General features: G+C 38.7%; 1 protein-coding gene across 2 annotated transcripts in view; it reads left to right on the top strand.

Annotated features, from left to right (window-relative positions):
* Positions 1 to 10,964: 10,964 nt before the first annotated feature.
* The window catches only part of Kay (transcription factor kayak), a 37,597-nt gene continuing 21,671 nt past the window's right edge, over positions 10,965 to 26,890 (top strand). The window contains exon 1 of one of the 2 annotated variants that reach the window (XM_071717613.1): positions 10,965 to 11,347. In XM_071717613.1, the coding sequence (XP_071573714.1) occupies positions 11,216 to 11,347 (132 nt within the window). In that variant the 5' untranslated portion in view covers positions 10,965 to 11,215. Of the gene's footprint in view, positions 11,348 to 23,082; positions 23,454 to 26,890 lie in introns of those variants that run through there. The other variant, XM_071717615.1, reaches the window with a different exon arrangement.

The following is a 26,890-nucleotide window of genomic DNA, read 5'->3' as shown; positions in this document are numbered from 1 at the left end:
AAGGACGCAAAAGAGAAAGTAAAGAGAAAAGAACTCGCTCACATTTTGCCCTGGTCCGCCATCCCCGGTTAACCGTATCCGCTGTTGGTCGCCCTCTCAAGCCCTCTCGGTGGAGGTGTCGAGCTTCCTCCTCCTCCCCCTCCCCCTCCCCCTCCTCCTCTTCCTCTCCCTCGGACGGTGCTCCGGCGCCTTTCGACGGACAGCTCCGACGACGACGGGACTTTCCCGGACGGCGTCGGCGACGGTGGATGTCGAGGGGGCCGAGGATCCCGTCCCCGGGGACGCGACGAAGATCCACGACGATCGCACGGTTCACACGGGAGAATCGCGGCGCGGTCGCATAGAGCCGGCCGCGCATACACGCACGACGAGCGACGTAGCGCCGCGCGGACGAATACCGTGGGTGGGAAACGGGCGGGCGAGGGGCAGGGGGAGGGAAGGGAGAGGGACGGGGGGAAGGGAGGAACGACGGACGAAAGGTGACAGGAACGCGCCGCGTGCGGAATTTTTCGCGACTCCGGCGGCTTTCCCGGAGTCGATGATCCTCCCCCGGACGACGCGCGCGCGGCGGCACGCACCAACCCGAGAGGCGCCCGACGGCGCGGCGCCCGGAGTACCCGACGCGAACCTAACAACGGCACACCGCGTCGCGCGATTCCGCGGGAATTCGAGGGGACGCGTTTTACGCACCGGTGAAAACGCCTGATTACGGGACGCCTGTCGTCTCGCGACCGCTCGCGACTCGCGCGGCACCGAACCGTCATCGATTGTTGACGGGCGGCGCGCCTGCAACGCTGCCGCCATCTGCCGGCCGCGCCGCGAACGAGCGGCCCGGCCGGTGCGCCGGTAAAGACGGCGTCCCGCGGAGCGAAATATATTTCGATGCGATGCGTGTGTAAAAAAGCCGAAATAAAAAAGTGAAAAAGAGGCGAGAACTGCGAGAAGCAAGCGAATAACATTAGACATTGTGGTCATGAATAATAAATGATGACTGATATTAATTAATAATGTTATTAATTATTGAATATAAATCGTTCTAATTGTTACTGATATGGTAGCGGATTTTCTCTTAGAAAATATCCCAATCGCCGCTGATTATTACTCGCGCACTTTAATTAGTCGGAAAACATTCGTTATACCGCGTTAAGCTACGATCGCGCGGAATTCACTTGACGGAACTGTCGCGCGTTTGCGCCGTCGACACGATGTATGTACCGTGTCCAGCGATACCATTTGCGCCCTCGCGACGCCGTGCACCGTATTTATGCGGAATATAACGGTCGTTTGAGACTTTTCTCGATATTATACGCTTATTTGTGTATGAAACACATTTATACCCTCAATAACTTCGAATCATGACTCTAATACAGATATACAAAGAGATTCTTACGTTCGGAATGGATCGGTATAGGTATATAGGATCCAGAATATCGTATCGTGACATAGGGTAAACTCGGGTAAGATGGCCATAGAGGAAAGATGGCCAACAGGCCAACCTACGTTCTTTCAATCTAGCTCGCCATGAAACATCGAATGAACATGGGTTGGCCATCTTTCCTGTATGGCCATCTTATCCGAGTTTACCCTAATCACGACCGTAGCGATCACAGATATCGCGACCGACTCGATTTCTTCGATACTCACAATGGTCAATCAAAATCTGCACGATCATGACGCCGCAAATGACCGCGCGCGATGCACCGCAGACGAACACGGAAGTCACGGAACTACTATAAATATCTCAATCGCCGATTCCGTCAAGCCATTGGTCCAACTTCGAAGTTCGCACTACGCAAATCAAATATGATGGCCACCGCGTTATGGCTCCTGCACACAGGACGCGGCAATGCGGCAAAGCAACAAAGCGGTAACCAATCACCGTCTTGCTTTTTCGGAAGTAATAGATATATATAAATTGATTGATATAAAGCGGTGATTGGTCATCGCTTTGCCGTTTTGCCGCGTCCTGGGTGCAAGAGCCATTATACATGAACCGGATGCCCTGCTTTCAAACGCGCGACGCGAATGTATTACGCGACAATTAATTATCACCAATTGCGAACACTTTGCGATAGTCACTAGTCACTAGACAGTTGATTGATGATACCGATGACGCACTCGACACTCGATTATGATGAATTATGCGCTTGACACAGCACGAACGAGGAGCGCGGAGAATTCGGCCGACTCGCGCGACAGCCGAGATGATTCTAAGCGTAAAACTAATTCGAAGAACGCGCGGACGCTGTGTGCCGCGGGGAAAGTGGGGATTCTCGGAACAAGGACGAGCTCAGCGGCTTTGCTTATGTTATTAGAATATACTAACAGGAGCTTGAACGCTACTCCCGCGCTTCCCGCGCTATACCTTTTACATGAGCCATATATGAGTATACAATAATATTGTAAATAATCTCACCGATCTCTGCCCTGTTCCGAGAAGAGAATTCCTATCTTCTCAAGTGGCACTAGAGTGGCGTTCTTTTGAACTAGTTTTACGCTCAGAACAATATCACGACTGTCACCAGATTTTAGATCAAATTCTCCGCGCTTCTCTCTTGTATTATTACGAATATGTTTATATTCATAATCGAATCTCGAATAATCTTATACATAAAGAGGCATTCAAATTAAGTTGCATTTAGAAGCTTTAAGTAAATCGCAGTCATAAAATGTAAATTAATTTTGCTGTAACCCCGAGTATAAAGTATCGATAACATTGTGAAATGTAAAAGTATCTACAGTTGGTAACATTTTCAATGTGCAAATCTGTTTTAACTGAAATTCACTTATCGATGCATAGTAAATGAAACATTTTGCATGCCTCAACAATATTTTGTAAATTTAAAAAAAATTTCTTTTTATTGTTAATTCTATCTAATTTAATTTACATATTTTTCTTTTATTATTCTACATTGAAATTAACTTTTTAGATATTAAACTTTTTCACTTTACAGAGATAATCTGAAAAATTCATGAATGTGTATTAAAAAGTTATTCTGATTTCTATATAGAACTGATTAGCAAATACAAGATTTAGTTACAAATATCAAATGGACGATAAGATAATTAGATATGAGTAACTTTATTAAATGTTTCGAAACTGAACATACTAGAAATTAGTTATACGGATCTCTCGTAGGCGTAAATTCGTTCGAATCGAATTATCTTAATTGATCCAATATTCTATTCCTGAGTGTTATGACAATTGAGCCTCTCAGAAACCAAACCGATTATTTCTATAAAATAAAACATTGATAAAAAAAAGAAAATTTATAAGTTAATCGTGCTACACTACGTGCTAAAATTTTAAAATTTGCAAGAAGGAGGATTTATTAATTTGGCTTCTAATAGGCTTAATTAATTCTCACGCACAAGAATAATATATTCTATCTAGTTACTTATGTATCACGGATTTTGTTGTTATCACAAGACGCACTCGAATCGCGTTTAGAACGATATGCTTATCTGCCTATATCTGTCGATAGTTTAGCAAAACAAAAGAACGTGATGTAAAACGTAATAGACCGTGTCTTATCTTCCTAGCCATTAATACTGTTCCAACAAATCTTACTCATACTTGATAATTACGTGAGTAATTACGATTCTAATGTCTCCAATTTATTCATAGATCATTTGTTAACTTAAGGTAGTTCTCCGGTCCTTGTACTAGAGAAAATCGATTTTCCCTAGTACAAGGACCGGAGAACTACCTTAAACAAAAGAAAAAGATATTTAAAATTGCAAAAGTAATAATGAAGTATTCAGTGCAGCAAGACAAATGTTTGGACGCTTCGAAGCATTTGCATTCAGCGCCGAATAAATGTTTAAATCTTCAGCAGGTGAAATACATACATATATATAATACGTATGTGTGCGTGTGTGTGTGCGTGTGCGTGTGCGCGCGCGCGCGTATTTACATGTATATACCTATGTATCTGCAATTTAGTTAATCTAAACTATTAGAAAAAAATTAATTACTTAGGATTAACAAGGTAAAATTGTGTATTTTGAATCGCTACTCAGTAATTTTTAATTACTTTTTCGTTATACAGAAATGAAAAAATTAAAATTTATTTTTGCATAACATTGTTCATTTTTACATTGCTTGCATGGAAGCCATTAATGCTGTGTTCCAATATACATCATATATATGCATCTAAAATACAGCTGCGCCTTATTTCCATATATACCTCGTAACTATCTTTCAATGATCAAACTTTTTTGCCGCCATGCAAACCGTAGTAAATGGAAAACAAATCTCGATAATGTCCTGGTTTGTAACCGTTGCCAAGGCCGCAGACGGGAGACAATGGAGCTACCGAGTGGTCGACAGAAAAAGGGAACAAAGACATTGTTTTATGCCTGGGAAAATGCTTCCTTCGAAAGTAAAGAGAGGAATGCACAATTTTTCAAGGTTTACGCGATTAATATCAAAGTAATTTCAAAGTGGATATACTCATTTAACGTGGAAAAAATTCTTCTTTCTTGCTTGCAAACTTTAATCAATTTCATAAATATTTTTTTCTAATTGTCTTGATTGCATTATTAGATACTCCTATAAATTCTGCACGCGGAATACGACAACATCCGATAAATTACACACGCCCCCGCATGTGCGAGAAACATATTCCACGGAAGAATTAATAAATTTAAGATGACACGTCCAAAATTTCGTCGGTCCGTTTCATTATTCAGGAGAGGCGAAGCTGAGAAAACAATGAGGATGTGGGTCTTTGTGTGGCCCAGTGCCTAATACAACAACGGGTATGTAAAACCCATTGTATGTAAAATACTTCCCGACAATAATTTAATATTCCCGTCTACGACAAGCAGCGACTTTGTCGCGCGAGCCGTTAATAAAGCGTACACGATGAACGCATTAAACTACGTGTCGACTCATCAGCATCGCTGCGCGTGGGTGCGTAGATTTTGCAGAATTTGAAATGGAACGCTAGCTTTTCCCGTTAACTGCTTGCGGTCGTTAATATTGAGTTATCCGATGCTTTTTGTGTAATTTTCAGTTTATACTGCGCCATATATGTTTTTACTTTGTTTAAATTATTTAATATTGGCTTAGTAATTTATCGCGATCACTTTTTGATTTTTCCATGAAGTACAACATAACTTTATACATCTTCATAGAGCTGTAAAACATAATTCAACGATAATGAAAAAAAAGTTTTAGAATTTATCACATAGTTTCTGAAAATTCTATTTTAATATTACTGCCTTTAACCCTATTCACTCCAACGTTTTTTCCGCCCCTTTAATCCTCCAACCATGCACTTTCGTGTCCCACCGAGATTTTGATTGTTCGCCGTTTCGAGAGTAAATGAGCTAGGACTTTGAAATTTCTACCTGATGTTCCCTACTATAACAACATTTTTTAGGGGGGGGGGGGATTATCTGACGATCATTTGTTTTCCGGAACAAACGACTGTTAGAAACTCGTGGGAGACGAAAGGGCATGGTTGGAGTGAATAGGGTTAATATTACTGCCTTTAAAATTTTCTGTTATACGACTATATGGCGAAATTCGTCAAATTATCACGTCGTACATTTACAAGATTACATTCTTCTTGAAAAAAGAAAAAAGATTTCCAGAAACCATAAATGATAATTGTGTTGCTTAAATTCACTGTTGATTGGTAGACAAACTTTTTGAAAGTCAGACGCGATCAATCTTTTCGCTTGTCCGCAGACTGTTCGACGACTATATAGACGAATAAAAAAAATATAATAAACTTGTCGGGTCCAGCGCGTTCGCCGTACAACGAACCGAACACGCACGTGCGTGTTTTCGGATACCGAGGTAAGGAATGTTCGGTTGAGTCATTTCGCGCAAGTAATTTCCGCGTAAATCGGATACTCGCTCCCGCAGCTGCGAGTGCAGAGTCCGCTCGAGAGTTCGGCTTCGCCCCGATTCCTTCTTTGTCCCGCTTTGTCCGAGAAAATACTGCGAGATCAGCGAGCACGTGACTCGACGTAAACAGTGGGAAAAAATAACGAGTTTCGTTCGACACAGAACGACGCGAGGCACGATCGTGCGCAGCATGAGATGAGCTTGCGCGATGATTTTGCGAGACAAAGAAACAGCAATATTTTTATCGCGCAAGCGGTCGCGTCGACGCGACGCACGCAGCCCGCTAATTGTTTACGTTTCTCATCGAGAGAGAAGCAGAACTTCTCTATTTAATTAAATTGCATATGCTCTGAGAAAAATAAAGACGGAAATAATCCACTTTGGGGCCCATGATTACGCGTAACTAAAAATTGTAATTAGTGATTCTATCTATTTCAAAGATTTTTAAGTTATACTAGTCAATTCTCTCAATTAGTTCTGTCGATATTCAGTTACACAAAAATAATTTTTACTTAAAGGACACTAACCAAAATGTTAATTAGGGTTACGATATTTAAATAATTTGATTATCTAAATAGTAGTAGGCCCCAAAGTGGGTTATATTACTTATATTTTTTCCAGAGTGTGTTTCACTCGATTACGCACAGACATTTGCATTCCACAAATTTAGATCAAAATTAGATTATGTAATAATTAAATTAAAACATTAATATACATGTACAAATAATAAATTTAGAATTAGATAACAAATTAATAAAGCGTTCTTTTTTAGTCGTAAAAAAAATTCCATCGCGGACAAAGGATATAAATATTGTAATAAAAAAGAAAAAACGTTGATTTATATTTTGCTTCGTCGTACTACGCTGTTTCATTATTATTAGATGCAGCGCAGCAGAAACAGCAGAAATTCCTTTATCCAAATCAGGCTGATAAGATAACGTCGGGAGTTGTGTGCGTTACGCCACCGACATCGAGGTTGATGTCGCTAAAAAAAAAAAAAAACATTTCCATGCAGAGTTCTTTGTATCTGGATCGCAGCCGATCGGCGATTCGAGAACGTAGAGAAGATAAGCACACACTCTTGATTATTAGATCGAAACCTTTGTCTCCGAAGAGTGCGGTAAGCAATTACACGTCATTGATATTCACGACAAAGATATATGGAGGGAGTCTATATTGCATCAGAAATAATTCTGTGTTTATCAACGTAACGGAAAATTTTTTAATCGTCAAAACATGGTCAAGACAAATATTTACTTGATCGGCATTTAATTAATTTTTTTTAAATTAATTGCTTGTTTGCTTGTGTCATGTTTATTAATATCTACGACTTTACCAAACTGCGAGTAATAATTCGAATTATATTCACAGAATATTTTATCGCGTGTAAAGTTTCAATTAAAGAATACAAGGTTTGGAGGTAGAACGGGTGCTCTTGCTGGCTTGCGATCGCGATAACACGATTTTTCAGCGCGAGTGCCCAGGTGTGCGCAACTCGGTTGCACCGGGAATTTCCCGCTGAAATTCGTACGTTTCGCAAGTAACGCGTTCGCGCTCTCTATTTTTGCGGCTGACCAACGACACGGCGAAGGCGAGTTTCGCGCGTATTCGCGATTGCATTACGCGTTACTCCGACGTGTACTCCGATGTGTACGACGTGTGCATGCCGGACGACAATGACATTCCGTGGCGTCGCGATTTTTCTAATCGTTTCAGATGTACGGCAGGCGGCTAATACGACGTCGACACGGGGCCTTGGCTGCAAGCAGAGCTAGCACAAGGATGACCGCTGTCTGTCTATTCGAATTTCATCATGGTGCGAAGCTAAGCGGATGAATGTCAGAGCCCCGTGGAGCCTCGCACACATCGCATGTTCGTAATGAGACGTATCTTTGCCGCATAATGTTTCGCCGCCACTTGCTTAGGTAGTCTTTATTTTTAGCTATAGTCGCGCGAGTTCGTCTATCGAGCACGTGTTTGGCGTATTAAGAAGAAATAGAAAGAAGAGGTAGAATTGTTCCTTATGAGGCAATAACTCGAAACCCAGCGTATATTAATAAAACAAGCTATACTCTTTTTATCATAAAAGTAGAGCTATTTTAAAAGTCGTCACATGTGCTCTCCAGAATTACGCGAGACCTTTGGATAGGTTGGCAACCTGTGCCACGTTCTCCTTGACCTATCATTTCCTCTATCTTAATGTTCTCAGGTGATACCTGTGGCTGATTGTGAGAGCTCCGAGATGCGAACACTTTTGTAGGAAACTCGTAATTACGCTTGCGCGAATATTACACGGCTGTTTACATGCTTAAATTATCAAGCGAAATATATAATAAACATATAATAGTCGCTGAGTTGCGGCAGGGGGATGGATTATAAAGTCGCAATTCAAAAATCCAATATACTTATCGTAAAACGGCGCGATAAGCGATTATATTAAAATGTAGTAGGTATATTCTTTTCGAATACCGTCTTTTCCTATTTCGTAGACCTGGACAATATGAAAGAAAACAGTTATTTCATCGCTCTTATTTATGATTGTATAAAGATCGCATGCAGAGCAGAGCCTAAAATGTTCACTGTTAAATGCATAGTGTCAAATTATAGATACTCAATTTGAGTCTTTTTTAACCATTTTTATAGGTCGCTACTGCTCCTACTCAATTAATTTAACTAAAACAATGTTAATTTAACTAACCCAATGGAGTTAAAATAATATCTACTGTTTTGTGTTAAAATAATAAATTTCGACACACATGGTAGTTAATAATAACAAAATGTCATTTAACTCAAAGTATATTGGTTTAAATTTCATCCTTTAATATTTAACAGTGTTAAGTTAATTATAAAATAGCTATTTATATGTAAAAAAAAACTCTGTTTTCCCTCATTCTTTCCTACTCTTATGTTATTCCATATATTTTCTGACGACACATTTCCCTTATATTGGCATCTCCCATCGATGTCTTTTGTTTGTCGATTTATCTTTCGGAACAGGTTGAAGGTATCTAGAAATCGCTCGCAAACAGGTTGGTCACCCATGGTTTAGGCGGCAGGTTACGAGCGTGAATATTCAACATATCAGATCGATGAGTCACGCGTGAAGTCTTGTTCGATATGTTCCGGCTACCCCATTCGCGACGCCCGCGCCCACGCGACCAACATATGACTCATCCGCGCGATTCTCGGAAGCGCGCCGCCGCTCTCGGGGATCTCGCTCTCGGAATTTTCGTCACTCGCCGTGTAGCGGTACCGTTAGTAGGGAAATTCGCGTGTCACACGTACAATTTCACGTGTCACGCACTTCGGTCCACTCGCGGGAGACGCGGGACTCGAGGTCGAGGCGCCGTCCGTCACTTTCAGTCAAGCGTGACAAAACTATTTTTTTTTCTCGATCGCGCGAGAACCATATGTAACTCCGAGTGACACGCCGACGAATGATTACACAATAACTGTGTCGTGTCGTCGAAAATAAACGAGCCGTCATTCCTAATTGTTAATTTATTGAATACGATGGATCTAATCGCGACAATGCGAGATGTCACGTGTCGCGTTAGCCGGGCCTATCTTGGAACGTGTCCACGCGCGCCGTTCCTTCCGATTAAATAAACATCGAGCGAACACGTGGCGATATTATTTTGAACAAGTCGCTCGTGCGCGATGCTGACTTACGAAAAAAAACGGCGACGCAATTGCTGGCTCGTGAGAACGACAATTATTGCGATACTCACGTGTGTGCACTCTCGACGCGCGTCCTTCGCGAGAATGCCGAGATTATCTCACAATATGATACAGGTCTGATAAAGTTGTTGTAAATCCAAGCGTCTCTACACGTCGTTAAAATAAAGATATCGATCGAAAAAACTTCGTCCTTTTTCCATCTGTAGGACGAAGCCCTCCCAGGCAGCACAATGTCCAAAATCGGGACGTAATAAGACGTCTTAAAGATATTATTAAGATATCATTAATTATATTATCATTAAGATTAATTATAATTAATTATCAGATATCCTGCATCGTGACAAAAAGTATTTACTTTTTCTCGCTGTTCGCGGCAAAAAGGATCGGGAACGCGAGAAATCGTGGAGAATAAAATACACTTCAAATGATTTTCTATAATTCAGGTCAAATTTCATGAATCAGAGAATAGAATTCTTTTTATAATTTTGTACCGTGTATTTCGATGTGTATTTTAATTAATAGATATATATTCTACGTGTGTATTTATGGTTTTTTAAAATGCTTTTCGCGTTGCATGATGTGAAAAATTATAAATGGAATTCTATCCTAAATTCTGACGCAAGTTATCTCTCGGTAAGCTCTACAGAAGATCGCGAGATAATGTAATGACGTGAGGTATAAAAATTCCTCGGATTCCAACATTTTCAACTTGCCTCTCCGAGGGAATGTAAAACGCTTGGTCATTATACCGATATCAAATGACGCACTTTCGTCTCTAGATATGTTTACAACACTAAGCTATCGCATGCCAAGTCATAAATATAGTTTAGAAATCCATTTTCAACATTTTATTCGATACACGCGCGAAATCTTTTTTAATTAATCGAATATTTAATACATTTTACATAAATATCCTTCAAAGAAGATTAACGGTACGGCCGCGATTTTTTTATTATGATTAACTTTATCCGTGTATCTCGTTTAAATTGTATGACACTTAAAGACTTTCGACAACCGAATTAATTTACGCGCTATACATTAGCATATCTTCAAGCTTGCGCAGAATTGCAAACCTTGAAACAGTTGAAATACCGAGAAACGATTATGCAGACCAAAGATTAAAGAATAAAGATCGGAGAATAAAGATGAGAGGTAATTAAAACGTTACTAATTCTAATTATAGGCTGATTATGATGCACCCGGGCGCCGCGCCGCGTGGTAGATAAAACTCTCGGGGTTTCGTCCCGATAGCGCCGCGTTATCGAACGCCGTGGCACGGCACTGCCGCGCGTCGGCCGGCAGCTCGGCGGCGATTGGTCGGCCGGGAATAACCCATGACGTCACCCGCGCTCGGAGAGGCCTCGACTCTCTCCGCGGGCCTCGAACGGCTTGCCGAACGCGCGCGCGAGGTATTCCCCCACGGTATGAGTCATCGGGTGCAGTTTCACACAGTTTCGAGCAAAGGGACCTGCGATTCGTGCGTGCCGCCTTCGAGTTCCACGTACGTCCATTAAGATCCACGACGATCTTTCGGCTTCCGCCTCGCTCGCTCTCGCCGCATTATCTTTCGGAGGAGCGTCGGGCGGGCGAGAGAGAGAAAGAGAGGTTAGAACGCGACGTACTCCGGTGTCTCTCAACTCCGACGCGGGTTCGCGAAGGGTGAACGGCAGGATGAAGCTAGACGTCTCCGACGTGCTCTACGACAGCTCGAGCGTGTCCAGCGACAGCGGGGCCTCGCAGAGCTCCCGCGTCAGCCATGATTTTCTCTCCAGCATCGCGAACACGGCCGTGCTGCCGAATAACGTAAGTACCAGCAGGAATATGCCCTCGAGAAACACGGCCCCCTCGGCTCCCGGAAGGTTCTCGTCGCAGGACGCGTCGCCGATCACGTCCCGCTGAAAACGATCGACGGCTCGTCGCGGGTGCACGCGTTACGTAACGCACGCGCGACAATAATGCGTTTAAACGGTTAAAGCGGTTGTCCACGTTTAGGCGTCTCGTACGCCGCGCGAACGTGCCTCGTGATTTGCATCGCGTATAGCGGCGGGCAGATTCGTTCACTCACTTATCTTCCTTCACTCCGATAACTTGCAACAATCGAGCGTTTTTTTTGCCATTACTATGGCTGCGGTCCACTTGACGCTACAAATGCTTCGGAGCGTTCTTCTTCTTCTTCTTTCTTCATTGAAAGAAAAGAGAAGAGAAATGCTTCAAAGCATTTGTAGCGTCAAGTGGACCGCAGCCTATGTTTACGCGAGCGTTACTTCTGTGGTAACTTACGATAATTTCTTCCGCGTAAACGGGGTTTTGTAGTAATTTACGATAATTCACTCCGCGAGTGAATTATCGTAAGTTATTACAGAAGTAACGCTCGCGTAAACGTAGTACATGTAAAATTAAAAAAAAAACACAGAAAAGTTTATATCGGATAAGATAAGAGTTTTAAGTGAGACACGATTTGTATGGAGTACGAGTCGTATAAATATTTGCATTTGCGTTTTCGAAACGCATGAATAAAAGCTATACGATTTTATCTAATTTTACAGACAAAAAATACGAGATATTTTATGCTTTTATTTTTCTTTTGATAAATATATTAATAAATGAACTTGGAAGAATGTCTGAAATATATATAGAATTGCACGCAATTACAGGAACCTCTTATCTTATTTACAAACGGAAAAAAGCAATTCGATGTGTGGAGACACTCTACCAACACATGTTACAGATAGATAAAGCCTGCAATAATTACTCTTGCTTGTACATCGAGATTCGAGTCACCGCGGTAGAAAAATACTCGAGATATCATTAATTTCGCAGTGTAAGCTGAAATTAAATTAGCTCATCGTCGAAAATATATCTTTAAGCTTCCGTGAAGAACTTTCGGGCTTAAGATTCATCAGCTGATCAAAGCGGAGCGATAAAACGCGTTATCGATTCATCGCAATCACAATTATTGGATTTGAACGGGTCTCGTTGGTCTTAATTTATTCAAAAATATTTATTTTTTTAAATAAATTTACGAGAGCTGATGCGGAGCAGTTATGTAAACAGTTATGTAAACAGATTGTATATATACGCGCGTGATGTAACGCTTTTGTTGCTCTTTGTTAAACGTTTAGCGGAATTGTTTGGAATTACGTGGCCTACTGGCTTACAGCTACCGTATGACGCATATCAATCGCGCATCTGGAATTTGCATGCTATTTCACAGGAACATGAATTCTTGAGGCTAGATAATGGACAAGTGCTGCTTGTCTCGCAGTGTCGCTCGCGCGTGATGACTCATTAGTGATTTTACACTGTAAAATGTTCGCAGGATATCCTACTTCGATGATCGATTTCGAGCGCACGCATTGAACGAGTGTGTAAAGAATCGAATGGGTGATTAATATTTATTGTATGTATAATGAAAACATTTATGACAAATATAATCGAAGTATTAAGATTTTGTGCTAGTGACCTGGATTCCATCGATCCTTCTGATTCGATATACAATGTATGTATACATATAACGATTACAAAAGATGTTGTAGAATTAACTACATTGACCATTTTAAAAACCATTAAGCACTTGTAAAATTTAACAACTAGAGAATTTTACTAATTAACATCTAATCTAGTAGAGTAAGAATTTATATTTTCTTTTATTGGTTTTCCAAATAATTTGATTCAATAATTGATAATTTTTCATGAAATTTAACGTGACAACACCGCGTTTGTTAATGCCATTGTACTTCTCGGTGCAAAGAGTTAAATTATCCTTCGACACGATGCACTTGTCAAACCTGCCACTTCGTCGAAGAGCCTTTATCCGGGAATTAGAGACAGAGCGCTGCTAAATTTACAAAGCGCGTGCCGTCATCGCTATAAACCGAACTGCTCGAGTTCGAATGAAAAACATATTTTCGGTCGCGCGAAAATATCACCGGCGCGGCGTTATCAAGCGAACTGCATCTAATTATGCGTCACAATGTGCGATAATAATAACTACACATGTTTTATTATTTAGGCTCTCGCGAAGAACCTGTCATAAAGCGACGGATATTTGTCAAACTTCGATTTTCGAATAATATAACAATTAAAAAAAAAAAGAATCCTGAAAATGCAATAGATGTTAATTAAGTACATTTAGTTATTGAACAATTACTACCCGAACCCTGTATTCTAGTAGAACCTACTTTACTCCACGCGGCGTGGAGCTCACAAATAAATTAAACGCCCCTGCGCACATAGATAAAAGACAACTTTCATTCCGGTCCTCGCATAGGTGTCCTTTTAAGGTGCATACCACGTGCACCGTCAGTAAACCATCGAGTTACTACGGAATTATCCAATCGGACGTTATCTTTCGTATTACCGCGTCCATTCACCGATCGGGAGAGATCAATGATCTCTCGAGATCGCGCCGGGTGTTCGCGCTTGCTAATGAGTCTTCGCGCGAACTTTAAAACGCGAGAGACGCGGTTAATTCTCTCTTTCCCGTCCATTCCGCGGGTCAAACTGCGGCTTATTAAATAACAAGTCAACGACACGGTGCAGTTTGACAATCAATCTTGCCGCTACGAATGAGCGAGCGACTTTGATTTTCAACCGCGGGATAGAATGTTTGCTTTTCGTGATTTTTAGGCACACGAACAGTCGAATCCTTAAAATTTCATTGAGTCGTTTAAATAAGAACATAATAAAACATTTGAAACATATGAGATATTTTTGTTCATATAGAGATAGAGAGATAGGTTTTTAATCATGACAAACACATTTCTTCTCGTTAAATTTGAGAATCCAGTTTAATTACACACAAGAAAGAATTGTCAGTTTATTCTAGGCTGTAGATTGACAAGGATCTTAGTAAGGTCGAAACCGGTCTCTTGCCGAGCCGCCGATCGCTCACGTGACGCGTCATCTCAGGAGCGTCGCGCGTGCTATAAGCATGATGGAACTGTAATCTCCCCCGAATAATATTAAAAAGTTAGTTATATAGAATATATAATTATAATTAGGACAATAGTTTCCGCGCCACCCATAGGGTACTATTGCTGACGCCTTTTTTTTCAAGTGGTTTTCCCAGTAGGCCTATTCCACTAAAAAGAAAAATAATGTGAAATTTATTAATGAACGAAAGAGCTAGCTCGCATTAATAAAGTTAATGATTTATCGTTTAAGTTTAAGGAAGAACGTTTATCGGTTTTTATGATTTCCATTTTCGAAAACAAGCATTCATATAAGAATGTGGATCCAAACATGGAAAAAAAATTCGAAGACCAAAATTTTTAAGATTAGGGTAACTTGAATTATTTAAAATCTTAAAAAAGTCCGCCTCTTTTTCTGGACAAGTCTTGAGGGAAAGATCATTTTGCAAATCGCAAAGTTCCTCTTGAAAGTCTAATTTTGTTCTTTGATTCCCGCATTGAGAGGATATTCGAACAGAATCAAGTCCCTTCTAAGACTTTCGAAGTCAGTAAAATGCGTGTCGAACTGACTTATCAATGAGTCAATTAAGTGAATGTTTTTTAAAATTACAGCTTGTGCCGTATTCTTCGAAGAGAATTTGGCAAGAGAGATAGAAATGGAGAATACCTTTTTCCAAATGATTTTAAATAAAATTAATTTTCTACGAAATGAATCAATATGACTAATTAATTGACATATTGTTTGGTTGGGCTTTTGCAGCTTTAAAAATATTTAAATGATTGGTTACATCTGTGATAAGAGCGAGTTCACAAGAAACCGTATTTACGAAGAGAGATTTAAATTTCCTACGTTAACTATACCGCGTATCTATGCCGCGCATTCGATATGCAATTGTTTTGATTCCTTCTTGTTTTCCAACCGTTATTGTCGCTGGCGGATCACTTCGTGAAACGTGGATATAAAGTGCGTGGATATAAACTCTTATTATTCTTCGTTATTCTTATATTTCTTCGAAAAGTTATAAGGTTTGTTTTTTGTATAGTTTTTCCTTAAGTGTGCGTGCTAATGATTGTGTAATTTTTTTGTCAAACCAGTACGATGGCCAGTGAGCAAAGGTATGAACAACATTTGATAAGAAATGGGAGGATAGTTTTTTTGCACTTATTGGCAATCACACGGTGTGTATTTTATGCAAATATAAACCTGCTGTTGTGAAAAAATTTGTCATTGAGAGACATTATGAAAAAAAACATGCAAGTGAATATTCAAAATATGAAGGTCAAGAAAAATGTAATTTAATAGAGGGTTTAAAATTGATTTATCAGGAAAGTTCCAGTTCTAATGATAATTCTAATAATGCTAATTCTTCGGTAAAAGCTGTTACTGCATCATATGCTATTTCGCTTCTTATTGCCCAACATTCTAAGCCGTTTATGGAAGGTAATTTTATAAAGGAATGTCTCATCGAGGCAGTAAAATCATTCGGCAATTCATTGACGCTTGCTGAAGCTGCTAGCATTCCTTTAAGTAAAAAGACAGTGGCAGCAAGAATTACTGATATTGCTTGTTCGATAGAAGAAAAACTAAAATTTTTGTTAGCCAGTTGTGCTTATTTTTCATTATGTTTAGATGAAAGCACCGATATTGGACATGTGAGTCAATTGAGTATTTTTGCTCGAATTGTACAAAACGATTTTTCACATGTCGAGGAGCTCTTAGATTTTGTTCCATTACATGACACAACAACAGGTCTAGATATTTTTAAAGCCGTGGAAAAAACTCTTCAAAAATTGAATACCGATTTTTCGAAATGTTCAGCCATAGTAACAGATGGCGCAAAAGCGATGGTAGGTCACAAAATTGGTTTCTTCGGTCAAATAAAGCAGCGCAATTTAAAATTCCCCCTTATTCACTGTATTATTCATCAAGAAGCATTATGTGGGAAAGCTATAAAATTGTCTGCAGCCATGAAAACTGTTACAAAAATCATCAATTCAATAAAAGGCGGCCACAAGTTTCTTTCTCATCGAAAATTTCAACACTTTCCTCGAAGAACATAATGCACTTTATACAGATGTACCCCTACATTGTGAAGTCCGATGGCTCAGTGCTGCAAAATGTTTAGAAAAGTTTTTTGCGATAAGAAAAGAGATCTTCCTTTTCTTGCAAGAAATGTCTAGTGGCAAAGATAATGACATTAAATCTCTCTCCGAAGATACGGAGTTTCTTTGTGAACTCGCTCTTATCATCGATGTAACCAATCATTTAAATACTTTAAATTTAAAGCTGCAAAAGCCCGACCAAACAATATGTCAATTAGTTAGTCATATTGACTCATTTCGTAGAAAATTAATTTATTTAAAAATCATTTAGAAAAGATGCTCTTCATTTCTATCCCTCTTGCCAGATTCTCTTCGAAGAATACGGCACAAGCTGTAATTTTAAAAAACATATTCAGTTAATTGACTCATTAATAACTCAGTTCGACAAGCGTTTTACTGACTTCGAAAGTCTTAGAAAGGACTTAGTTTTGTTCGAAAATCCTCTCACTGCGGAAATCGAAAAAACAAAATGTAGAATTTCAAGAGGAACTTTGCGATTTGCAAAATGATCTTTCCCTTAAAACTCGTCCAGAAAAAGGAGCGGACTTTTTTAAGATTTTAAACAATTCAAATTACCCTAATCTTAAAAATTTTGGTCTTCGAATTTTTTCCATGTTTGGATCCACATACTTATGTGAATGCTCGTTTTCGAAAATGAAAATGATAAAAACCGATAAACGTTCTTCCTTAAGCGATAAATCATTAACTTCATTAATGCGAGCTAGTTCTTCTAACATTCCTATAGATATCCCATCTATTGTACAATCATGTAAACGGCCTAGAAAATCGACCAATTAGTAAATGAGAGTAAAATAAAGAGGAACAGAAATGCATTCTGCGATTGGCGCAGTAATTGCAAATAAAATGCATTCTGCGCAGTGCGCAGTGATGAGAGTAAAATAAAGAGGAACAGAAATGCATTCTGCGATTGGCGCAGTAATTGCAAATAAAATGCATTCTGCGCAGTGCGCAGTGATGAGAGTAAAATAAAGAGGAACAGAAATGCATTCTGCGATTGGCGCAGTAATTGCAAATAAAATGCATTCTGCGCAGTGCGCAGTGATGAAAGTAAAATAAAGAGGAACAGAAATGCATTCTGCGATTGGCGCAGTAATTGCAAATAAAATGCATTCTGCGCAGTGCGCAGTGATGAGAGTAAAATAAAGAGGAACAGAAATGCATTCTGCGATTGGCGCAGTAGTTGCAAATAAAATGCATTCTGCGCAGTGCGCAGTGATGAGAGTAAAATAAAGAGGAACAGAAATGCATTCTGCGATAGGTGCAGTAATTGCAAATCAAATGCATTCTGCGCAGTGCGCAGTGATTACTTTATCATTCAAAGGAAAAAAAGAAAAATACATATTATGTAGATTGACAAGGATCTTAGTAATGGTCGAAACCGGTCTCTATAGGAGAAGAGTCTGTCGTGTGCACGGTGAATCAAACTTTAAAAGAACTGTTTAAAGTTCAAAACACTCATTTTATCGCAGTTTATTCTCGTGTTGGCCTTTAAATTAGATTTTTAAAAGGTGTTTATCTATTCGATTGTAATCTTCTTAGTTATGGGGTCTGTTGAACTGGCTGCACTAGTTCAGCAATAGAAAACAGACACATTATATCTTATATTTTAGACAAGTGATTGTTTATTATGTTATGAAAACTCTGTAAATGTGATTTGTGATTTTTCGTGACTCTTTACAAATTATAGCGCATAATGGAACTCGATAAGAGATTAATACCTAGAACTATATTATTACTTACATATTATTCGTAATTATTAGCATGTTGAAATAATCGCTGTTCTTTTTTAATTTATTCCTCAATATCTACGGTGCAGAAAATGTTCGTTTAAACTTTAAAGCATTTTGTATAGAATGGTATTCATTAAATGGTCTGTCAATCGCGTCATTATCACTCCTTTAAACGTATACTTATTTAATAATAACAGTAGTCGAGCCTATTTGTGCTGTAATTTGTTACGTCGGCGTGGCATGTGCACATTTATAGATGCAGACAGGAAGTAGAAAATTCTCTTCGTCGCGACGGATAATATCTCTATGGCATCGACAAGGATTTAGTGCCGGTGCGTCTGTCTCAGCTTTATATAGGATGTCCCAAAATTGACGGGGAGTACACCAATACCGTTATTTCTAGAAATTTTAAAATTATAAGCAAAAGTATCAAAGTGTCGAACTAATCGTTTTCTGTATAACCATAAATCAGGACTGTTTAACTAGACGCTTAGGTTTCTCTTGACGATTTTTTGCTCGTTTATTCACTGGCCCGAGTAGCGTCACACATTTGACAGTTCTGTCATAAATCATCGAAAACGAGGAGCTTTCGTGAGTTAAGTATCAGAAGCAAGCACCGATGGATGCCGCAACATTATCCGCCGTCCAGTTTAAAAATGGACTATTTCAGCTTCAGCAAGAATTCGTTTGAGGCAATTATAGAGGCGGATGTAAGAAATTAGAATAACGATTTTACATTTTGAAAGTTAGGAAAAAGACTTGAAAGTTACGATAAAATCTTCCTCGACATCTTCGATGAGGTAAAACTTGAAATTTCGTAACGAATAATTCCATGCGGTTTCGTTGTATAATTCGAGGACACCCAATGTATTCCCCGAGTGTAAGTAGCATGGCGGTAGAGTATTGATCTAGCTAGCATTTCGTCCGGCGTGGCTTCGGCCGTCTACAACAGCTGTTTTATAAAGTGCCGCCGCCGTGGCCGTCTCGTGACGGCTCGACCATTTAAAAACACGCGTGCAACGAGCACGCACGAACAAATGCATGCACGCACACGCGCGTGGCGCGCGCGACACGAATTACATTCTACCGCTGCGCAGTATAACGCTTACGCTGTCAGATAGGAACTCCCGAGAGAGCCAGCTGTTGTCACCTAATTATCTTTCCCTCTAATAATGGAAGGGTTCGTACGAAGAAACCGACCGATAAAATGCAAATATTACTTATAATGATCAAGAGCGAAAGTACATCTGGCTGTTAGGCCCGCATTAAGTTTTTCTGTTTTTAGCTCTCGCGCTCAAAGTTACATAATTATTTCATAAAATTCGGCAAATCCGCGTAGATGATCTCGCTTCTTCCTGAGAGAAAGTTACAAAAAATTGATGAATCGAATGACGCTCAATAAACGATCGCACGCACGGTCATAAAGAGAACCAGCTGTATGTTTTTCTTCGCGCGGCTCGCGCTTAAAGTGCAGGCACGCTCGTCGTACAAAGAAACCGGATGATTCACGGCCTTTAATTTATTTTCCATTGTCCTCTTGGATATTGAAAATGCCTACAGAACTTTCCCGGGTGATGGCCGATTAAAAACTTCCGCTTTTATTTCTTCGTACGAAATTCGGCGCTTGTCATGCCGCGCACACAATGTCCTACAGCGCGCGTTACAGCTCGGCCGGATAAGCTGCAACCTCCCTCCTCATTAAAATATCTCTTTGTCGCGCGAACAAAGCTGGATCCTCTAGTGCTCGCCGATCTTCTCGTTATTCCGTTACGCTCGTTAGAGATGTCTCTAGACATGTCTCTTATAGTTATCAAGTCGCCTGAAAACAATAAACTCGGCAAAATGATCTAATGATTGAAAATTCGTGCTATGTACATTTTAATGATAAATATGTAATAATATATATGTATAATTAAAATATATATGAATGCTATTAATGCTTGAATGCTATTAAGAAAATTCCAACACATAATATTTCAATTGATTAGATACATGTTTTTGAACATATGATGGACTTGGCCGATACGAACTGTAAATAATTCTAAATTATCGAATAATCAAATAATTGACGAAGACCATTAGTTAACTTAGGCAAACAATGCTTTTTATTTTTTTATACTGATAATTTTTTATACTGTAATAAATCTTCTTTTTCCACTTGTAAAAAATTTCTAACATTTTTGCTTTTAAATGTTGGGTTAAAATACGCCAATGATAGCGTTATAGCAGGCTAGAGAGAACCTTAGATTTCACCCATTGTCAGAGTCATTAAAATACAATCAGAAAAAATTACGCGTATAACTAAGATAATTACTGTAATTGGAAATTTTTCGAGACGCAATTATTTGTTAAAACAATTTATTAAATTAATTAATCACATATTTTTAAATAAAAAACATTTAAATTACTTGACCCAAATAATTAAAAAAAAATAATAGATACTTTAATGTCTTAAAGTATTAAAATGAAAATATTTCAGAATATACGACGTGATTACTTTTCCTTGAGGAAACGTTAGCAAACATAAAGTTTATATTGTTTACCGATTATAAATCTTTCCATCGACGGACATAACGCTTTCTAAACAAATCAAAGGCTTCTTATCGAGTATCTTATCTAGAATCCATTTGAAAAGCATATAAAACAATTCTTTTTCTTTGAAAATTTTTTCTATGAAGATATTTTAAAGATAAGAATTTTCATCTCGATTTGAATGTACTTTTTCAATTTACAAATAAAAAATTTAATTATATTTATATAACTTCCAGTTATAGCAATGTTTTGTGGGAACAGTAATTTTATATACAATTAATTATTGTATAACTTTATAAAATTTAGGGTTTTATCATATATATTTTCAGATAGGCAAGTTGAATCGAATTGGCAAAAAAGAATAGATTTTATACTTTTTTTTTTTTTTTAAGAAAATCCTATGGCTATCACATTTTCATTAAATAGTTATAGAAAGATATATCAGTAAATTAAAGAAGCGTTAATTTTACGACAGTAGGAAAAATTTCGTGTAAGCAAAATATGCGGCGTGCGTACACGTGTAATTTTGTTATTCTGTGTGGTAATCTCACGTTTGTATGTATGTGTCAAGGGAATAATTAAGTTAACAATTCGAGGAATACGTGGAAACATTACGGTTGTTTCCAATCCGTCCCGCTCCGTCGCAAACATTATACTGCTCCTCGCTTACCGCTGCAGCGTAAGAGTATTTGTTGTTGCACAAACAGATCTGGCGGTATATTTTGCGGATAAATAATTTCTTGCCCCTGCCTTTCCCCGCTGTCGTGACTTGTAATTTTAAGAACGAATGTGTATAATTCGCTCGACAAACATTCAGCGAACAGCTTGAATTAAATCGCATTTAATCCCTTGGCTCTTAGGCGATAAAAATGCTTTGGGCCAAAAATACTTTTGACAAAAGAGTTAATAAAATTATAAGAGGATACTTCTGGGGGTTTTTTGAGTCGCTGAATCTAAGTCTGAGGTCAAAATTTCAAAATTAAATATAGCGAACTAAAGATCCAACAATTTTTATAAATCATATTTTATACATTTTTATACCGAGCGATATTTTAAATTTTTTGGCCGTCATATTAAATTCGTTATTTTGAATTAACAAATTTCAATTTTAAAAACGAATTCAACGGCTTCAAAAACTCTTCAAAACTTTTTATGCAGATTGAACCATATTTTAAATTTTTTGCCCTTTATATTAAATTTGCCATTTTGAATTCTTGAATTTTTACTTTGAATTTAATTGCTCCGGTATAAGTATCTTTGTTTGAATGTGCGGATATTCCGTTATGAGCACTGGCCAGTATTATTTTTGCGGATATTTCCGTCATTGACAGTCAAAGGGGTTAATCTGCACCTACGCGCACTTTTTCGCGCTCCCGAGAGTTTGTTGCACACGGAAAGTACTATATATATATGATCGCGGCAGAAAACAGAGAAAAAAAGAGAGAGAAAAAAAGAAAGAGGGGGAGGGTAATCATGTACGTAGCGGATCGTTGTTGTCGAAGACAGTTTTTGCGACACAATGTATTCGTACCGTTACGTTTATTTAAAAAATAGCAATCAACATCAATAGTGAGTCACTGCTGCTCATCGTGTAACGTTATTTAGTGCGACGTTGTGAGCATATTATCGCGCACGTTTGCCGAACGCGAGTGCGAGGATAACACAGTCAAATAATAATCAACAAAGCAAACTTTCGACGGAGAAAAAAGACTGGATTTCTCGACGTTAGAACAGAGAGAAAATTTCAAAAGTTTATGCCAATGCTTGATATTTTTTCTTCCCGTCTCACATCGAGACCTTAAATTTTTTATCACCCTCGGACACATCGATTCAACCAATCTCGCTGACTTCACAGCGCACATCCTGAATATGTCGCGGATCGCAATTTGCACGCTTCCGGCATGCTGACGAAAATCCCCCTCGGTCGTCCTCGCCGCCCGGATCGATTTATCGGATTATGCAAGTTAAGCGCGGAACGATCCGCGCTACCTGGAAAAGGGGATCTGGTTCCCCGTGTGTTCCCCAATTCCGTGAAATCGTCGTCGGAGCGAGCAAACAACGCGCGAGGCTGCGGACCGCGTCGATTGGCCGGGCGCGCTATCGCGCGAATCAGCGATCAAGATGGCGGTGACGTCACGGGGAGCGCGCCCGTACCGCGACGTGGTGGGGGAAGCGGCGACGGCGGCGACGGTCGGCTGGCTTTCTATATAGTTACTTGGTCACGTTGGCGGGCGCTCAGTCGACAAATGTACATAGGCACGTGTGGTACGGAGTAAGTGATTACAAACGCGTCGGTAACCGATAAACTTTTGTGACAGTGTTGAATTATCTGTCGCGTTCAAATCTCTTCTCTTCGCGGCGAGACAATCTTCGACAGCCTTTTCTTTCGAACATTTGAATACTCCGATCTCTCGAAATCCTCGAACGTTCGAAAGTTCAAAGCGCGTTGATTCCGAGTGAAGTTAGCTGAAGCGCAAGATGACGCAACGAGTGCCCAGCGCCGGCTATTACGACAATATCATCGAGGATCACAGCTACACGATGTTCTCCATGTATCCGCCGACCACGAACATCGTGGATTGGCAGCTCATGAAGGAGGAGAATGGCATGGTAAGAGAGTGACATCGATTTCGAAACCGAATCTCGGACAGGAAAATTAGGAAATTAGGGAATTAGCTCGCGGCTGACGCGCGTCTTTTATCAAAACAAACATTGACATTCTTTTATCTCCCACCATTGAGTACATTGGATATAGGTACACATAATATCTGTAATCAGAATTTTTTTAAGTGACAGCATATAGAAAAAAAAATTTGATTTCGACATATTATTTAATAGAATGCCTTAAATATTTAATTAAATATTCTCCTCATAATAACTATGAATTATTTTAATTTTATATGCATTTATGAAGATATGTTATATTATCGACATGGTATATTAAACCCAAAATCTTTAAATAGTTAATATGATAGAACTACGATTGTAAAATTTCGCGGAAATAACTATTCGTGACGAAACGTAAAATTAACATATCGCGCGTGAACACGACACGCAAACGGAAGAGACAATCGACTTTTAACGCACACAAATCGTCAATTACGCGCTCCTTGTGCAGGTGTCACGGTTCAAGGCTGGATCGATAATAATGCTGAAGCTATGGTTGTGTTCCTAAAAACTTCAATCGCTAAACAATTTGCGGTGTCGATCGAGGCTCGCTCTATATATATATTTTTTTTATAAAAAGGAAAAAGAAAGTCCGAAAAATTTCTTAGGCAGAGTTCGTCAAATTCTTAACTCCAAAACCCTTAAATAAGTAGCTTCTAATGCCGAGGTATCTGTTTGTCAACTCCTGCACTGTAAACGAAAGAAGTCGAACAAAAGACATTTTTTTCCCCAAATGTCGCTGCCCGAAATGTCCGTCGGGCGATAAGCGTGTTTGTCGGACGTCGTTTTAAATTTTAAACCATTAACCTGCGCGATTTTCTTTCTGTAGATTTATTAGGCGTGACTGCGAGGCAATCTACGGTGCGTGGCACCGACAAAAATAACATACTGATTAGATAAATGTGGCGTATTGTTAGCGATGATACCGATGGGTGACCGTAAGTGAAAACGCGTGTCTACGTCGGAGATCTATACACTTCGTAAATATATTTTGTAACAGATAAACGCACGGAGAAAGGATCAGATCGTTTGAATAATGATTAGGAGTAAAGATGACGGAACGATTGAGTGCTGCGAATGATAGTCTAAATTAGTACGAAGAAATTCTTAACGTCGTATTTTTAAAAACTTATTTATCTTATTTACTTAACAATTTAATCTCTTGAACTGTTTAAGACACGTAAATTAATAAGCAATATTTCAAAAGATTTGGGCTTTGTATTTTGATCGAGAACACTTCGTCTTTTCGACAATGTATTTTAAACAAGTCACAAACCTTTAGAAAAACCTACGATACCTTATCGCGCGAGTTTTAATTATAATACCTTTATATTATTGTGTTTAAAATATTAATTTTGTATCGTAAAACAATGCACATGTCGTAGAATTAATTCGTAGCAGCTTACAATCAGTCTGATGTTCTTTGAACTCGTTATCTAAATCTGCTTTTCCACGAATAATTCGCTGTTTAGTATGCACGCGTGAACAATGCATAACCAAAAGAATCGGTTAATAATTACATGTCAGTTAGCGTGTCACAAAACCAGGTAGAGAAAGAGAGAGTGGGGGGGGGGAGAGTCTTACATAATGATGGCTTACAATTAAGCTAATAATCGAGGTCGTGCTCGTGATGACGTGTTAGTTTCAAATTTTCCAAGAAGCGACTAAGTTATCGCGCTGGATACTCGACTCGGCGACTCTCACCTGCCGATCCCACCGATTTCGGCTCCGATTTCTACGAATCCCGATTCGGCGTACACATCGTTCGCTCGTTTTATCGCTGAACGGTACTTTCTTATTCGAATAGGCTTGACAAATAAATGTTACTGCGCAAATTTGTACAAATTTTGAAAGGAATTGTCGTGATGTGTGTGGTAAGGATGTATAAACATTGGTATTTCGTGTAATTATGAAAAAAGAAGTATTTCGAATGAAGGGAAAAGCATACAAGAAGTATAGAATGCACTTACAATCTTTCAAAATAATTTTGTATTATTAAACTAATTTATAGAGTAGACTAACTTTAAAATAAATATATTTTATTTTAGTAACGAGAAAAGTGCTTGTTTTAGTAAAACTTGTAAGTATCTATATTAAAATACCAAAATAATTATTTTGCGATGGCTGTATTCATCACGAAAAATTATACTAAAAATGGTAATATAAATAACAAAGATTATTAAAAGAACAAATTTGTATGATTTTATAAAAATTTACATTTTGTGTCTTAGATTTTTCCTCTTTAAGTATAATTTATCAAGGAATTTATTTAATTACTGTTTACCGAAATAATTTTTATAATGGTGTCCTGACTTTCTAGATTATTTCTCATCGCTTTATGTAGTTTTTATCGTACCAACATTTTCCACGGCTGGGCAGAAGTACGCGAAGGTCTTTCTCGAAGCTGATATTTATCGAGGTCTATTATACATATAAGAAGTCTGCCGCAGAAACTTTTGAAAGCAATTTCCGCCTTTTGAGGAAAACATATTCCAACTCTCGTGAGCGCAAGAAAATACGTATTTCTTTTTGAATAGCTTAAAATTGATTATTATTACAATAAATAATTTATTTTATCTTTTGCATAAAGCTAAATTTGGATATCAGAACTTGGATGTTAGATGTTATTCATAATTTAATATATTATAAGGTTTATTTTATACGATGATAAAAAATCGATGAAATTAACGAAGATATTTTGATTGCATTTAATTATAGATCGTTAGGAAAAACAAAGATGAAGAAAAAGAGAAAATATGATTTCCTTAATATGTTATCTGCATAAAACCGAAGAAAAACAGTTAAATCTGACAGGAAGCGAAGAGTTAACGCTCGTTAACCCGCCAATTAGAAGGTTTAGTTGAAGGCAGGGTTAAGTTTAGTGAGAGCAATACGTATGGGTCATAAGACAAGAGGTGTCATCCTGCTCTCAGCACTAAGGAGGGAGGCACTTCTTGTTGTTTCCCCGTTTGCAGTTATTTATCTCTTCCGCAAGAAAGTCCGCGCCAACGTAATTTTCTGAGCGACAATCTAAATCCAAGTAAATAAATTTCCTGTACTTCGAAACACGTTCGCGTTGTATATTATCTGTCGTAAATTCTCCATTAATATATCAGGATTTTCATATATTTAAACAAGCTATTTCTGAAATAGGCCACCAAACTTATTGTGTTTCATCTTGAAAAGTCGCACGGTTTGAGAACTCAGATTTAAAGAATTATAAATACTTCTTGTATCTAAGTACGGCAAAATTTTGCTCATACATCGGGAAATTAAAAATTAATTCGCTTTTACCTCATATTATTTATATAAAATAGCATTTTTCTAATTTATCGCTTTTCTTAGCAGTTTTTTTATTTCATAATCTATTCTTAATACAC

This window comes from Temnothorax nylanderi, unplaced genomic scaffold, assembly GCF_030848795.1.
Source record: "Temnothorax nylanderi isolate EJ_2023f unplaced genomic scaffold, tnyl_v1.0 TNYL_tig0218_pilon, whole genome shotgun sequence".
In the NCBI taxonomy this organism is placed as follows: domain Eukaryota; kingdom Metazoa; phylum Arthropoda; class Insecta; order Hymenoptera; family Formicidae; genus Temnothorax; species Temnothorax nylanderi.
This window is presented reverse-complemented; position numbering and strand designations above follow the sequence as displayed.